General features: G+C 37.5%; 1 protein-coding gene across 5 annotated transcripts in view; it reads right to left on the bottom strand.

Annotated features, from left to right (window-relative positions):
- Ptprz1 (protein tyrosine phosphatase receptor type Z1) overlaps positions 1 to 16,900 on the bottom strand; it is a 174,416-nt gene that overhangs the window by 108,500 nt on the left and 49,016 nt on the right. For all 5 annotated transcript variants that reach the window (XM_045160208.1, XM_045160209.1, XM_045160211.1 and 2 more), the window contains exon 2: positions 13,836 to 13,901. In XM_045160208.1, coding sequence (XP_045016143.1) covers positions 13,836 to 13,901 — 66 coding nt within the window. The remainder of the gene's footprint in view (positions 1 to 13,835; positions 13,902 to 16,900) is intronic.

Genomic DNA, 16,900 nt, shown 5'->3' with positions numbered 1-16,900 from the left:
TGGGTACAGGATCATAACCTAAAGTCACAGAGCATTCTCCCTGCCATGCTCTGAAATTTCATGAACATATGCTAAACAGGTTTTCTTTATTATCTCTATAGAAATTAAAGATATGGCTTATTTTTTCTTGCAAAAGCTGCTCTATAAACAAGAATTATTCTAGCAAAAGAGAACAGGCAGGGCCATGGAAAATCCACTTAGAGGGACTCTCATCTACAGGTCACTAACCCTGTCTATCAGTTTGCAGAAAATACTCAGCTTCAGGCGAGGGGACTAGTCTGAAGCCCATTCTTGAAGACATATCCAGGCTTGAGGTTACCCGTACAATTGTTCCGACTTCTTAAAAAACTAAACTTTCTGGTAAATGATGTAGAAAATGTGACAGAGTTGGCAGTGATTCAGACAATCAATGATGAGAAATTGATTCTCACTGAGCTGGGATAATGATTCTGGATTGTGAAAGGAATACAGAGCGAGGATATTGCAGCACAGCAAGAAGAAAATCAAGTTGTGTGGCACTTTAGTGCCCTTGGTAGATCCTGGACAGACCAAGTCAGAGGAAAGTGCTAATACACAGATAGCACAGCCATCTTTCCAAGAGAATCATCTTGTTAGAAGTTTTACTCCTTAGGGTTTTCCATGATTAATAGTGCATTTCTGACCTCACTGATCATTAAACTACTTTACCCAGTACAGTTAGATTGATCTAGGGCCACCTACAGGATGCTCAGACACACAATTATACCCAGCATAAGGAGAAATGATGAGGTAGAAGATTTTCTGAAATACAACACAAATTCTTAAATTACCTCCAGAATAAAGCACAATTCAAATCATACTAAATAGATAGTTAAGCATCCTCCTTTCAAAACCAATTCTGATTCAAATGTTTAGTGTCAAGAAACTGGAAGATACAGACAAAATGATGAAAATAAAAGGTGCCACAATTCCTCTTTCCAGAAATGACTCCTTTGGACACATTCCTTAAGACACTTTGATAAAGCAATAGGAGACTGAATCACACACATTGCCTTTGAAAACAGCATGTTTTATATTTATACAAGGAGAAATATGTAACAGGCTTATGCCTTTCATTGTTTGTTTTTCACATCACTGGAACAAAAGGAGCAGGTGTGGCCATCAGAATTTTCTGAATAGGACCCTAGGAGTTAAGGTGTGTGTTCAAGACAGAAGAGGAGTCACCTAAGGTGGAGCCAGATTTGAAGTCATGCAGGTAGGCTGTCTGATTCCAGTACTTGTGTTCCTTCTTACCAGGCAAACCAGTGCAAGAACACCCACTAATCCTATTTCATTAGAATACATTAAGCCAGTGATTGTTATCTCACAGTGAACTCCCTGCAAATGTACGTGATGCTGTCCATTAGTTCCGTCTACTTAAAAACGTAACCTCACCTTTTTGTTTTTTGAGTATGCAAGATCTCTCCTTCTCTAGTCATTTATGTTTCTCATTTGTCCTTCTTCTATTAGTATATTAAAATTTTGCTATAAGACTGTGCCAAGTATTTCTTTTTAAAATTGTTACTATTATTTATGTGTGCATGCATGGTGAGTAGGTCTTTAAATGCTGAGCCATTTCCAAAACCCCACAGGACAAACATCTCTTAATGCCAATATCTAAATACTAGCTAGTGGCACATGCCTTTAATCCAAGTACTCTGGTGGCAGAAGTAGGAAGATCACTATGTGTTTGAGGCCACCCTGAGACTACATAGTGAATTCTAGGTCAGCGTGGCTAGAGCGAGGCCCTACCTCCAAACAACAACAGCAACAACAAAACCTTAAAAAAGAACCTAAATACTATTTAGTTTGTTTAGGTCATGGGGAATTGAAATATGATGTTATCTAGCATCTTGGATAGAACATGGATTATATCAAGGTTCATGGGCCCTAGAAGCTTGTCTCATCACATTCTGAGCTTGCTGTCCAAGACAGAATGGCTAAAGTACAGGCTTGAGAATAGAGATTTCTCTTTATCTGTATGTCATAGCATAGCTGCTTGCTTTACCTGAGATAGTTTCACACAGTGATGACTTCGCTCCTATTTGTGCTATCAATTCAAATTTCTTTTCTCTGGAACGCTTCTTGAACTGCTTAAGCTCTGTGGGAGCCTGTGGACCATGTGCCACCACAATCTACATCTTAGCACACCTGCACAAATCACTGTTACCACTGCTTCTGTGCTTCGGAGTCTTTCCATTCACCACGCCTCCCTGTTGTCATGCGGTGTGAGGCTCCCCCAGCCCAGAGGGCTTGAAGCCAATCTCCAGCAGAAACGTGAGAATTCCAACACAACTGACAACTGTTTAAGGCTATTTTCCCTTGGCCATTTTCCCTTTCACAAATGCAAACTCTGGGATTCCAAATGTTGGGACTCCAAGAATCCCAATGGCAGCCTCATTGGCAGTAAAAGCCATGTCCTTGGGTAAAGTTCGCGGTGCTGCTATTATTTTATCAGATTGTGGCACCCTGAAGCCATTTTATGACCTCAATTTCAGAGAGAGTAACAAATATAGGAAGATGGGGTTTCATAAGTCTCGTTCAATGAACATTCCAAAAGAAATTCTATAACCCTCTATACAGTCACCACCAGGACACAGAAATGCACTTCTGTTTCTCTTGGAGAAGACCACGTCTGTGCTCTTGGATGTGCTGCTTTCATTATCTTGCTGAGTTCCTTTCTTTCTCTTAACCCTCATGCTCAGATTTGTATTAAAGCATCTTTAATAAAATCTCCAACTCTGCTTGCTACAGACTTCTCTTAAAATCCTTCTCAGTGTTGGAGCCATGTGGAAGCCACAGATCCTCAGTTGAGATCCTGAAAAGTCTAGGGACAGCTCAAGGGGTTGAGGATGACAGTGTGGAGCTGTCTCAGTTCCTTCACCATGGACACCATGAATACCAAGTAAACTAATGCTTTAAACACTAAGTTTTTCTGTCAGTGGGTCTATAATGTCATTAAAGTAGGAGGCAAACCAGAGGAGGTGGTAAAATGTAGACCTTTGCATATATTAACATAGGTTGAGCGGGGCATGGTGGCACATGCCTTCAACCCCAGCACTTGGGAGGCAGAGGTAGGAGGGTCACCGTGAGTTCAAGGCTACCCTGAGACTACATAGTTAATTCCAGGTCAGCCGGGACCAGAATGAGACCTACCTTAAAAGCAAACAAACAATAGCAACAAAAAAGATAGGTTGACCAAGTCTAATCACCTTCTCAGAAGGGGATATATGAGGGTATGCATAAATACAACTGATATTTTAAAAAATGAATTTGGGGCTTTGGAAATAGAGAACCATACACAATTCATCAGAAACAAAGTGATAAAGACAATTATTACTTTCTAAACATGCTCATGGGGCATGTGTTAATGGGACCCATACATGTACAGGCTAGATGAACCATCTGCACGATATAGATAGCCTAGTGTGGCACATACCAGGCTTCATTCTCCCTTTGACACTGACTCAAGGTGGGTGTGTCACTGTTTCAATTTCCAGGTAGTAAAAGTCCACAAAATGCAGTCTTTCCTGTTTTCCAGCACATTAAGATTAATAGCTATTTCTCAAATATGCTAAAACTTGCTCTCCATTTACTCTACAATATTTACTTTTTGTATATTCCTAGTTGTCACAAAAAGATCTAGGATGGTCTGTTGAAATTATGGTCATAATTACATAATTCCCCTAGTGTAAAATTAGTTCTTTGATCCAATAATCTTGAAGAAAATTAAGTTATAACTATTAACTATTCACTAAATACTTATTGTGAGGCTCTATTCTGGGCACAAGAAAGATGAAGAAAGATGTCTCAGTAGAAATCTGTGTTTTGTATTTATTCACCCAGACTCAATTATAATACATTTATTTGGAATGGTATCCATAAACTGTAACTACATAGTGTAAGAGGCCATAGCCTTATCAGAGGGGATACTTTAAAGCATAAGAACAAGAAGAGTATTAATTATCCCTGTTGAAAAGACAGAAGAAACTGTTCCCCTTTCTTATAGCATTTATTTGAGAAAATAGATGATTGTAAGTACTTTATAAGTCTCTGTGTAATGTAATTAAATCTTTTTGGAAACTAGATCAATATTTTCTCATCATAAGACCCAACAGTCTTTATCAAGGACCCTGGCACCACCTTTTGTCTAAATATATATTTTTAATTTATGGAATTTTCAAATACAATTTGTTTTTTGTTGATTCTTGTCCATCTTCTTATCCTCCTCTTCTTCCCTCATATTTTCCTTCCTTCCTTCTGTTTGCATGTCACATGCATCCTTTTGCCTGTCCCTCCCTCGTCTTCCAGCTCATCTCTTTAAATTCACTTTTGGTTATAGTTCTGTGTTTATAGGTTTGATTCATATTTGCTCTCTCTCTATATATAGAGAGAGAATGAGAGAAAGCAAATGTAAAAAAAAGTATATATATGGATAATATAAACTAAGGTCCACGTATCAGAAAAAAAACATGTGATATTAGTCTTTCTAAGTATGAGTCACTTCACTTAATATCAGTCTTTTCAGATCCATCCCCCATGTTCCTTTAAATTTCATAATTTCATTTTTCCATACTGCTGAGTAGATTTACATTGTGTATATCTCTCACATTTTCATTATCTATTCATCTGGATACCTAGCTGTTTCCAATTCTTAGCTATTGAAAATAGAGATGCAATAAACATGTATCCTTATAGTAGAGTGTGGAGTCCTTAGAATATATACCCAAGAGTGATATGACTGTATTATATGGAAGGTATTTCTAACTTTCTGAGAAACCTCCATACTGATTTCTATAATTGAAGCCACCCTTTTGAAATTCAAATACCAAGTCAAATGGTGCTCACTCTCCTAATTTAATTAATTAATTATTTTCTAATGAAAGAAAGAGAGCAAGACCAAAAGTGAGTATAAGAGAGAGAGAATTGGCACACCAGGGCCTCCAGCCATTGCAGTAGAACTCCAGATGTGTGTGCCACCTTGTGGACATGTACGACCTTGAGTGCTTGTATCACCTTGTACAGCTGGCTTATGTGGGATCTGGAGAGCTGAACACGAGTTTTTAGGCTTCACAGGCAAGTGCCTTAACTGCTAAATGATCTCTCCAGCTCTTAATTAATTTCTGATATGTATATGTAGACATGTGTGTGCGTGTTGAAGTGTGTGCTGGTATACATTTGTGTGCAGGTACATGTACGTCTGTGCCAGTTGAAGCCAGATGACAACCTCAATGTCATTCCTCAGAAACATGTCCATTTCTTTTTGAGACAGGGTCTTTCATTGGCCTGGAGCTCACCAATTAGGCTAGACTGGTTGGCTATCAGGGCCCATAGATCTGCCTGTCCCTGCCTCCCCAGCACTGGAATTATAAGCATGTATCACCACACCTAACTTTTTTTAATGTGTGTGCTGAAAATCCAACTTGGTTCCTCATGCATGCAAATCAAGCACCTTACCAACATTGCTATCTCCCCAGCTAATGCCTACTTTCTCAAATTCTACAGGAAGAGAAGAACCTAACTTCTGTAGTGGCCTTGCCCTAATCTGTAAAGCTACCTATAATAAAGACAAAAGGTTTGTCTGTCTCTGGATAAATCCAATATGCCAGCATAAACACTCCAATTGCTAGGTAGACTTTATATAAACTATGTGTGACCAAAACTGCTGTCAGGTCCTCCTGCATAAGTAGTTATTGCTTATTTTTAAAAAATATGACCATAATAAATTCTATCTATTTGGTGATGGAAGGAGTAAAAGTCCCTTCTGATTCTACAGTCTCTCAGTGGGATTGTCTGTGATGCATACAATATGCATTTAATACTTATCCTCTGACAATACTTTTTCCCTTTGCTATTTCCTTTATGGAAATTCTGAGTTGGGATAATTTTTTATTTTATTGACATTTTCCCCAACAGAAGATATTCATAGCAGATATTCCTATAGCTAAAATTCCAGCAATTTTTCATATAATTGTACAAACATATGCATATGATTTTTATTAACAGAATATGTTTTTATAATTATAAATAAAAGATGTGTCTTTCATTGTAGGAAAAACATATTAGAGATTGAGTAAATATGATCCTTTAGTCTTAAATATATCTGAATATGTCCCAAAATTTAGGTTTATTTTTCTTCAGTCATTAAAACATATTTCACTTAAAAAATCTTCCTGAATATATAAAAATGATCCTTTTGCATATTTTTTTCCTCTCTGAACTTTTTTGGTTTAAAGCCAGATTTATACTGAGACTTGGGAAAATAAATCTAAACAAGCCTTTGACTTTACTGACACAGAAAATAAGTGGGTGGCATAGGTGAAAGTTAAATTACTACAATCACATTTAGCCTCAGAGTTTAGCACATTTAAGTGAATTTTGTGTAATAATACAACTATGGCCTAACCATAGACTTTTTTTTTTTTTTTACTAGACATGTAATTTTCTCTTCCCTTTTTAATTTTGCTGAAATGTGTCTATTTCATGCAATGAAAGAAAACACAGGTTGAAATAAAAAGACATTTATCATACCAATAACTGGGGGCTAACTCCACAATGCACGACCCATTTACATCAATAAGGAGGGTCCAATGGGAGGGGGTAGATCGCAGATGAGCCTAAAAAATGGTACCAAACTGCCTGTATTTACTGAAAAGAAAACTAATAAATTAAATTAAAAAAAATTAAAAAAAAAGACCTTCATTAACTAAAGGGATGAAATGCATTCTGACACAAATCCCAGAGGGTTTTGAGCCCAGGATGAGGGAGAAACACCCAAGTCTTCTCATCCTGAGCTGTCCCAGGACTGAAACAGTAGACTGGAGACTGGCAGATGCTGTCAGCAAGGGCAGCCTCCTAGTGGATGAGAGAATCAATATGATTTTTACAGGGTGCTATTATTTGAATGAGTGTCCCCCGTGGGTCCATGTGTCCAGTGTGTGGTCACTGTGGTAGCAATGTTCTGGAAGGTAGGGTAGGAACAGTCTTAGGAGGTAGAGCCTAGCTGGAGGAAATGAGCCACTGAGGATGGACTGTTGAAGGTTATACTTGACTCCCAGGTTTTTCCTCTTCTTCCCTTCCTGTCTGCCACGGAGGTCAGTAGCCTCTGTCCTATGCTCCCATCACCACTGTGTTCTGCTTCACCCACCAGCCAGGAATAAGCCAAGCCAAAGATCATGCACTAAAATTCCTGGAACCATGAGCCAAAATAAGCCCTTCATCACTTACATTGTTTTCTTAGGTATTTTGTCAGGGGTGAAGTCTGACTAATGCAAAGGGGGAAAGCATGTTAGTATATAGTTCTACCATTAGAAAAAATAAGTAATGATAATTTGCATTGCTATTCTACAGCTGTATCTTTATCTTTCAATTTTACCCTGTCATAATTGCAAACATTTAAGGTCATTTATTTTTATACTTAATAAAAATAAAAAATTGTATATTCCTTTTGCACTGTTTAGCATTGTGTAATGGTGAAACTGTTTGTCAACAACTGTGTTACCTCACATTTGAATCTTCATGTGGAGGTAAGAACACATAAACTCCAAGCTTGTAGCAATTTTCAAGGATATCATAGAAATAAACTCTGAGCTTCAAATCACTTAACTGAATTCTATTTAGCTTCCACAATGATGTATTATCACTTTTACCATAGGGAGAATCTACTGAGAATATTAATCTTAGGTAAGCTTTTCAAAACACACAAATCATAGTGAATGCCTGTCCATAATATGCATTCAGGCTGATAAACTCCTACTTAATCCTCTCACAAGATTATCAAATGTGCCCAGGCATGTTCAGATTGTCTGGGATCGAGCTAAGACACTCGAAAATAATAGTCACTCAGGTTTGCTGCATACAGTCCTTGCTCAAAGAGCTTGCTTTCAACAATGAGAAGCATTTATCTAATCCATACTCCATTGAATAGCGCATTACTAAAAACTTTTACAGATTAGAAAATTGAAATGCAGAGAAGCTCACAGTCTCCTTTGTCTGCAGACCCATCACGGGCTGAGAGCAGGGCACGGAGAACCGGTCGTGCTCTGTTTGGGTGTCTGATATCCACTTACTGAACTCAGACAAGTGGAGATCTCACGTGTTAGTGGGTGTGTGAAGACACAAAGCTGTGGATCTTTTCTAAAGCTCTTGCCCTTCTGAACTAAACCCAATCCTAAGAAGTTGAAGGTACTTTGGACCAATAAATTTGTCAACATGACGTTTTTGTCAACTTACATACTACAGTAAGCAATGCACAGTAGGAAGTGAGTCTTCTGTTCCTGTGGTCTTACCCACTTCTACAGATTCACTCTCTGAGGTAACTGGCTGAGGGGCTGGGACATATGTTCCTAGATTTCTATTCCCACACAAATGTATAACTTTAAATAGATATGGGAAATTTAATAAGAATTTTGGCGCTTGATTTTCTTTTTTACTACTACACTCTAAATGAGAAATGAACAATCTGTTTAATATATGGAGTAATGCCAACAGAAGAAAATAGTAAGTTGGAACAAGATTCTAGATTCAGTAAAGAAACATCTGAACAAGCCCGATTTCAGTCATTACTCAATATGGATTAAGTTTCTTTTTCTTTTCTTTTTTTAAAGTTGAATTTGGTCTACTCTCTCTTAGGTCAAAAGAAGAAAATCACCAAACCTAACTAACTATATCCAGAAACAAAGCCAAATACCACACTACACCATATACAGTCTCATGTTACAGTTCTTTATCTTCTATGGGTAATATGTCTTTATATTTACCAAGATGGAAAAGTATTTGGGGAGGATAATGTAGTTCAGGAAATGGAATCACTTTGTTACTTTAAACCTCCTTCATTCTATAGTATCTAGCCAAGTCTAATGATGAGTCATGTGGCCAGAGCAGCCATACTTTCTGACTTGTACTCAACACAACCTTTTAACTAAAACTTCAAACTGTAAGAACACTTGAGACTGTATTAGTATTAAAAATTCAATGCCAAGTTACTTTAAACATGCTAAAAAGAAACAGTATGTTTATTGTCATTATTAGCCCAGACAATATCTTTTCAATAGCGATTACTTCTATGAATTCAGCAATGCAGCAATTGAAATGCAACCATTGTTTAAGATTATTTATTTATCTGCAAGGAAGGAAGGGAGGAGAGAGAGAGAGAGAAAGAGAGAGAAGAGAGAGGGAGGAGAGGAGAGGAGAGACAGAGAGAATATGCATGCCAGGGCCTCCAGCTGTTGAAAACAAATTCCAGATGCATGTGCCTCTTTGTGCATCTGGCTTTATGTGGATCCTGGGGAATAAGACTCAGGTCATTAAACTTTGTAGGCAAGCACCTTAACCACTGAGCCATCTCTCGAGCCCTACAATGCAGTCATTTTTTATGATCTTACCACTTCTTGAATTTGCAGGAAGACCTAACAACTTCCAGGATAATTTTGAGCTATGTAGTTTTTATATTCAAAAAGAAAGAAATGAGGTTTTTTTTTCCCCATTAAATTGTTTTTGCTTGGATGCTGTCATAGAAAATCTAACATTACTAGGAAAAATAATATTCATTTTCTGAAGCCTTTACATGGAATGAAGTTAGAGGATCAGTTTCGTAGTGTTGATATTATTCCCAGATTTGCAACTGACTCCTCCACAGAGTGAAAACCAAGCCTTGCTCACTCTCATCTAATAACTTTAAGGACGAGACTGTTGACATTACTGAACAACCCTGCCCTTTCTAAGCATAATTATAGCAGGCATCCTGAATAGAAAAGTTGTTTTTAATCTATGTAAAAGCACAATTAAAAGAGTAATTCTTTCCCACCCTCTATTTCTCCATCCATCTGGTAGCTACTAGGGATTTGTTTTATTACTTCATCTATTCTAATCATATAATCTTTGCTAAACAACCTCAGCCTGATTGATTCCATTTAAATCATGTCTGATGTGTGACATATCTAAAATGTCACGGTAGCACGAGGAACACTCTCAATGAGAAATATTCATCTCAATCAGAGGTCTTTTCTTTCTTTTTTTTTAAATATATTTTTTAATTTTTATTTATCTCTTTATTTGAGAGAGACAAACACATAGAGAAAGACAGATAGAGGGAGAGAGAAAGAATGGGCGCACCAGGGCTTCCAGCCTCTGCAAACGAACTCCAGACGCGTGCGCCCACTTGTGCATCTGGCTATCTTGGGACCTGGGGAACCGAGCGTCGAACTGGGGTCCTTAGGCTTCACAGGCAAGTGCTTAACTGCTAAGCCATCTCTCCAGCACTCTTTTCTTTCTTTTTAAGGTAGGGTCTCACTCTAGCCTTGACCTTGGTGATCTTCTACCCCTGCTACACAAGTGCTCAGAGTAAAGGCATGTATCACCATGCCTGGTGAGAGATTTTATCAGTAGAATTCTCTATGTACAAACCTAAGGGAAAATATGTTTTGCAAGACTGAAGCTACTTTGATAAATTTTAATACCACAATAGAATAATATTAATACAAACATGTAAGCATAAAAAAGCTATCATAAATGAAAAGTAAACGTGGTCAGAACCTGTTTCCTTGTCTCATTTACAAAGCAACATTCAAGAATTTAAAACTATTTTATTTTGAAATTTTATGTAATTTTCTGTTTTGAGGTAGAATAATAAGTACAATATTTAATATTAACCAACTCAAAACACTCATTAACAGTAAGGAGATAGGACTGGAGATATGGCTTAGCAGTTAAGGTGCTTGCTTGCAAAGCCTAAGAACTCATGTGCAAATCACCAGACCCACATAAGCTAGATGCACAATAGCACAAGCCTGCAGTGTCACGCATGTGCACAATGGGGCACATATGACTGGAGTGTGTTCTCAGTGGCTGAAGGCCCTAATGCACCCATTCTCTCTCTGTTTCACTCTCAAAATAAATTTTAAAAAAGTAAGGCGATAAGTTTGGAAAGATAGCTTAGTGGTTGAGGCACTTGCCTGCAAAATCTAAGGACCCAGGTTTGATTTGCCAGTACCCACCCAGCCAGATGAACATGGTGGCACATGTGTCTGGAGTTTGTTTGCAGTGGCTAGAGACCCTGGTATATCTATTCTCTCCCTCTCTCTCTGCCTATTTCTTTCTCTTTCTCTCAAATAAATTAAAAATTAAAAAAAATAGATAACGAACTTTATAATGAATAGTGAATTTACTAAAGTGCACTATAACTTGGCTTTGGAGTGATTTTCTTGAGAGAGATACATTCATTTGGATAACAGATTGCATTTACATTGGACCTTTGATTTGATTTTCTTTTTTCCTTTTTTTTGAGTCTCTGGTACCAAAACAATAGAGCCACACTTTAGCTTGAATTATAAACAGGCATAAAATGTCTTTCTTAGAATTATCAGATATCCCAATAATATTTTTCTAAGCCAGTGGGAAACATTAATGTAAGTAGCATCATTCATTTCTAGAAAATTTGATAGGCTTCTATCCTCACCTTGAATATAGACTATCCACTTTTACCACCCCTTCTTTCACAACAAATGTCACCTTTTAATGAGTTTATCCCTTTGATCAGTAGATTGTTTCTGAGTGGAGCCATAGTTTAGGGGCCTTAGATTATGAGCAGAACAATTCAACTCAATTAAACAGGAAAGAGCTGTGTGCTGTGCATGATAGTCCCATTCAAGAGAGCCTGGATGCTGTGTCTGGCCTCAGGACATTCATGTAGTTCCCTACTCAGAAAATAGGATATTGCACAGTGGTATTGTGCTGTTGTTAATATATCTTCTGAAACTCACTGTAAAACCCCTTTCTTCTTTTGATGTGATGAGGCACACCCAGCTGTTCTGGGCCATCAGGCTGATGGGCTCTGTTAGTCAGTAAAATCTGCTGCTATCTGTAACTCTCCCCAGCCTACAGGTGCTTCCTTTTCTGATACTGCATTAAGAGGGAATTGGAGGGTGAATAAAAGGTTGATTCAGGGCTGGAGAGATGGCTTAGCGGTTAAGCGCTTGCCTGTGAAGCCTAAGGACCCCGGTTCGAGGCTGAATTCTCCAGGACCCACGTTAGCCAGATGCACAAGGGGGCATACGCATCTGGAGTTCGTTTGCAGTGGCTGGAAGCCCTGGCGCGCCCATTCTCTCTCTCCCTCTATCTGTCTTTCTCTCTCTGTCTTTCTCTCTATGTCTGTCACTCTCAAATAACTAAATAAAAAATGAACAAAAAATATTAAAAAAAAAAAAAAAGAAAAAGGTTGATTCACTGTTAAATACATTCTTAATCAATGCCTATGCCCTTTGTGTTAAGACTAAATGGCCAGAGAGATTGGTTCCACCTATGAAACTTGGGAGATTGTTGTTAACAAGACTAAGTTAAGCTAATTTTTATTTGTTGAACATATCCTGTGTGTCAAAATTTCTTCAACAGCTATATATTATTTTTTTTATTTTTGAGAGAGAGAGAGAGAGAGAGAGAGAGAGAGAGAGAGAGAGAGAGAGAGAGAGAGAGAGAGAAAGAAAGAAAGAAAGAAAGAAAGAAAGAAAGAAAGAAAGAAAGAAAGAAGAAAGAAAGAAAGGGCACGCTAGGGCCTTTCAGCTGCCATGAACAAACGCCAGATGTGTGCGCCCCCTTGTGTGCATATGCGACATTGCACATTTGTGTCACTGTGCATCTTGACTATGTGGGACCTGGGGATTTGAACATGTGTTCTTAGGATTTGCAGGCAAATGCCTTAACTACTAAGCCATCTCTCTATCCCTATATATTATTATTTAAAAAAAGTCATTTAGGCAGTGGCTGGAGACTCTGTTGCACCAAATCTATCTCTCTATCTCTTGCTCTTATTCTCATTCTTGCTCTCTCATAAAACGGCCAGTCTGTTGAGCTTGTGTCAGAAAAAAACACGTAAAAAACAATTTCATAGTGAATTCTTAAAAGATTATTGTTATATTCTTAGAAATTAAAAAGAAAATAAGTATAAATGTAAAGTTCAAAACATGTAGAACTTTTAATTCTCATGGAAAACTCCTTGGAGAAAGGTTCCTTTTACAAGCAGCATTTCTAAATTATACTAGTCTTATCTAAATATCATTATGAAAGACATCTTGCATTATATATTTTCTAGAATGTGACATCAGTAGGCATTTTATAGATTTGTCCTCTGGAGATGCCATATTCCACTGTGAGAGAGGCTCTCCAACCAGGAACATGGCTTCCCTCTATGTTTCTGACCATAATTTGTGGTTAAACTTATTTCAAGCCTACCTTAGATAGTTATGGTTACCAAGACAAGTAAGTTAATTGGGAAAAGTATTTTTAGAATCTGATTCTAATAAACTCATAGAAACTCATAAGGAAGTCCCTTCTGAGAAGAGAGCAGGAATCTCAACATTGGCTAAAATTTAAAAAAAAAAAATCACTCACATGATTGTAGCTATAATAGTTGACCTTTATTGAAAGTTTTAAGTTATAGAAAGTTCTATAACAGGTACTTTAGAGTTCATCTATATCATTTAATGCTCAGTGCAGTCCCCCACTTCATAGATTCACAGATGAAACATATTGAACCATGAGCCTCAGGCAGATTATAAGGTGAAAAATTTACATATATATTTTTTGCAGAGTAGCTTGGGATCCAGAGCTAGCTCTATCAGATACACTACCAAATTTGTTTTAGGAAAGCCCACTAGGCCTCATTTTATTTAACATACCTTATTAATTAAATTAATATGACTATCAGGAAGGTAAGCTAAGCTACAAAGATGTGCTGAGCTACAAAGAGTCCTTTTGCATGTAAAAACAGATACCAAAACAATGAAAGTTACCACTGAATTTCATTATATGAGTAATATGTTTACCTGTATAGGACCAGCCAATCTCTTCGACAAGTTTTCTCTGTTGTCTGTAGTATCCATAAGCCCAATCTATAACCAAGAAAATGAAGTGATAAATTTTTAGGAAAACAGCTTTCCAAAAACTTTATAAAGATGTCCAAATCATCATCACACTAAATCACGTCATAGTTTTAAAAATTTTTTCCCATGTTACTTTCCCATATCTCCTTTTAATCATACAACCACAATTACATCAATGACTCTGCTCTGGAGTAGTTACTATAAACTTTAGAAAGCACTTTTTAAAGGAATGCTGAAGTTTGGGGCAACTTAGAGACATCATCCCAAAGAAAGACTGGGTCAGAATGGAGAGCTGGAGAGCTTGTCTGTAAGTTCAATACCTGAAATACTTTTGATTAAAGATACTTTGTGACTTTTAATCCAACATGTACCAATAAGTACTTCAAAGAGCCCCAGAAATTATTTTGTTTTAAAATCTGCTTCCCTTCTAGTATCAAATGAAATTGTCTTGAGAGAAGTAGGATTTTAGTATATGAACATGGCTAGGAAACAGGGAGTTGGGAGAATTTCTCTCTGGAGGAATGAAATACCTGCCTCATATACAATGAGATACATGCCTCATAAAGATGGCAGATACCTCATGGACTGCGGAAGTCTCCCTGTAGAACATGCCAGAAAATTGCAGAAAGAAGATGAGTGTAAGCCTAAGTATTACTTTGCACAGCTCACAATCTTTCCTGAGGCCATGTCTGCATCCAGGAAACAGGTATCTTGGGGTTCACATTCCTCTTTCCTGTATCATTGCCTTTCTCCCAGACTATAGGAACATTATGGCTCCAATCGGCTACAATGAGGATAGAATAAACCTTTAAAGGCTATGAATGGAAACTGGTAGGCTTGACCAAACTACTCTTCATAAAGAGAGCATATACTCTTTATAAAGGGAGCATATACTCTTTATAAAAAGAGTATTAAAAACTACTCTTTAGAAAAACATACAAGTAGTTTGTGAATGAGGACATAACCTATTTGTAAACCGAGAGTCTGACATTACAGTTTCCTTTTGCCCATAGACTAGCACACACAGACAAGGAAATAAATGGTTTCTATTCATTTATTTATTATTTTTATTTGTCTTCTTGCTTATTTTGTTTTGAGACAGGATCTCAGACTGGCCTCAAATTTGCTATGAAGCCAGGGCAAGCCTAGAACTCCTGATCCTCCTGCTTCTACCTCCTGAGTGAGATTACAGAAGTGTACCCACACACTAGGCACCATTTCGTATTCATTGGCTATAATTGCTTTCTCCTCATTAACAGTTCCAGATTCTTTCTAAGATGCAAATATCTTAAGGACATTTCAAAGATCAGCTCCTTATTTCATGCTATATAATCTTTAATTAGTACATCATTGTAATAAATGACTTTTGGGGCATGAGTATGCCTATTTGTATGTATTTGCTCACACACATGCATGCAGAGCATGTGCACATGTGTGGAGGCCAGAAGTGGACAATTGTCTCTATAACTGTTCTCCTTATTCTTTGAGGCAGGGTCTCTAGCTAAGCCTAAAGCTCATTTGCCATAACACCCGATGTTTACATTGGTTCTGAGGATCCAGACCCAGGTTCTTATGCTTGTATAGCAAATACTTTACTGAAACATCTCCTTAGACCTAAATGACATTTCAACTGTTTTTTAAAAGCTAAGAGTCAGGGATAGCTGTCATAAATATAGTCAGAGGACTGGAGAGAAGGCTCAGTGGTTAAGCACTTGCCCGTGAAGCCTAAGGACCCCAGTTCAAGCTCAATTCCCCAGGACCCACGTTAGCCAGATGCACAAGGGGGCGCACACATCTGGAGTTCGTTTGCAATGGCTGGAAGCCCTGTCAGGCCCATTCTCTCTCTCTCTCTCTCTCTCTCTCTCTCTCTCTCTCTCTCTCTGTCACTCTCAAATAAATAAATAAAAATGAACAAAAAAATTTTATAGTCAGAATTCATAGATTATTAAGACCTAAAACATAGAATCAAGGTACAATTTTTGTTTTAGTGCTTTATACCCAGGTGTCAATGTGAATGTTCCATTGGCCATGTTGCACATCTCAAGCCATTTATTTTTACTTTTTTACAATGTTTTCACAGTAGCATAATTTGCATAGTCTATAACTGATTTCACAAGACTAGATACTATACAAAACCTTCATTTACCCAGGATTCCCTTGAAGTCAATATAACAGTGAGCTCCTGCTTCAGTGATTCATTCTAAAGAATCTTAGAAAACATTAACCAAATTTTAGCTTTCCTTGTAGGGCTTTATCCAGATACAATGAGCATTTGTCCTTGGCTTCTAATTCTTTACATGAGGAAAGCTTTTTCAGAACAAGATTCCAGGGTGTTGGTAGCTCTCTTCAGTACCTTTGTTACTACAAACAATCCCATTACTCATTCATAAGCTAATTACATACATAGTTCTTGGATGTAAAAGAGTACCCTGCCTTGAAAATTCTACTTAAAGGTCTGGTAGGTAATATATTATAACTCCAATGGACATGATACAAAGAACTGAGTTCACTTTTCATGGTTTTATATACTCTGAAAGCCATTAAATCTCACACAAAATAGAATTTATCAAAGTGAGTATACATTTTGAATTTCCCTATATAATAAAATATAGAATGATTTTTCTCTATTAATATGAAGTTTAGCCTCTGTAGTTTTTATGTTTTGTTTCATTCCATTTAAAGTACTTGCTACATATGAATGAATAAAGTTCATTCTGAAATTTATTAAAAAACCTAATTTTCATGAAGTAACTGTGGAGCCTTTTTTGTTCTTTTTTCTTTTTATTTATTTATTTGAGAGCGACAGACAGAGAAAGAGGCAGAAAGAGAGAGAGAGAATGGGCACACCAGGGCCTCCAGCCACTGCAAACGAACTCCAGATGCATGTGCCCCCTTGTGCATCTGGCTAACATGGGTCCTGGGGAATCAAGCCTTGAACCGGGGTCCTTAGGCTTCATAGGCAAGTGCTTAACGGCAAAGCCATTTCTCCAGCCCTGTGGAGCCTTTTC

Source organism: Jaculus jaculus, chromosome 10, assembly GCF_020740685.1.
Source record: "Jaculus jaculus isolate mJacJac1 chromosome 10, mJacJac1.mat.Y.cur, whole genome shotgun sequence".
Lineage (NCBI taxonomy): Eukaryota > Metazoa > Chordata > Mammalia > Rodentia > Dipodidae > Jaculus > Jaculus jaculus.
The sequence above is the reverse complement of the archived record's forward strand: the minus strand, read 5'-3'. Positions and strand labels throughout refer to the sequence as shown.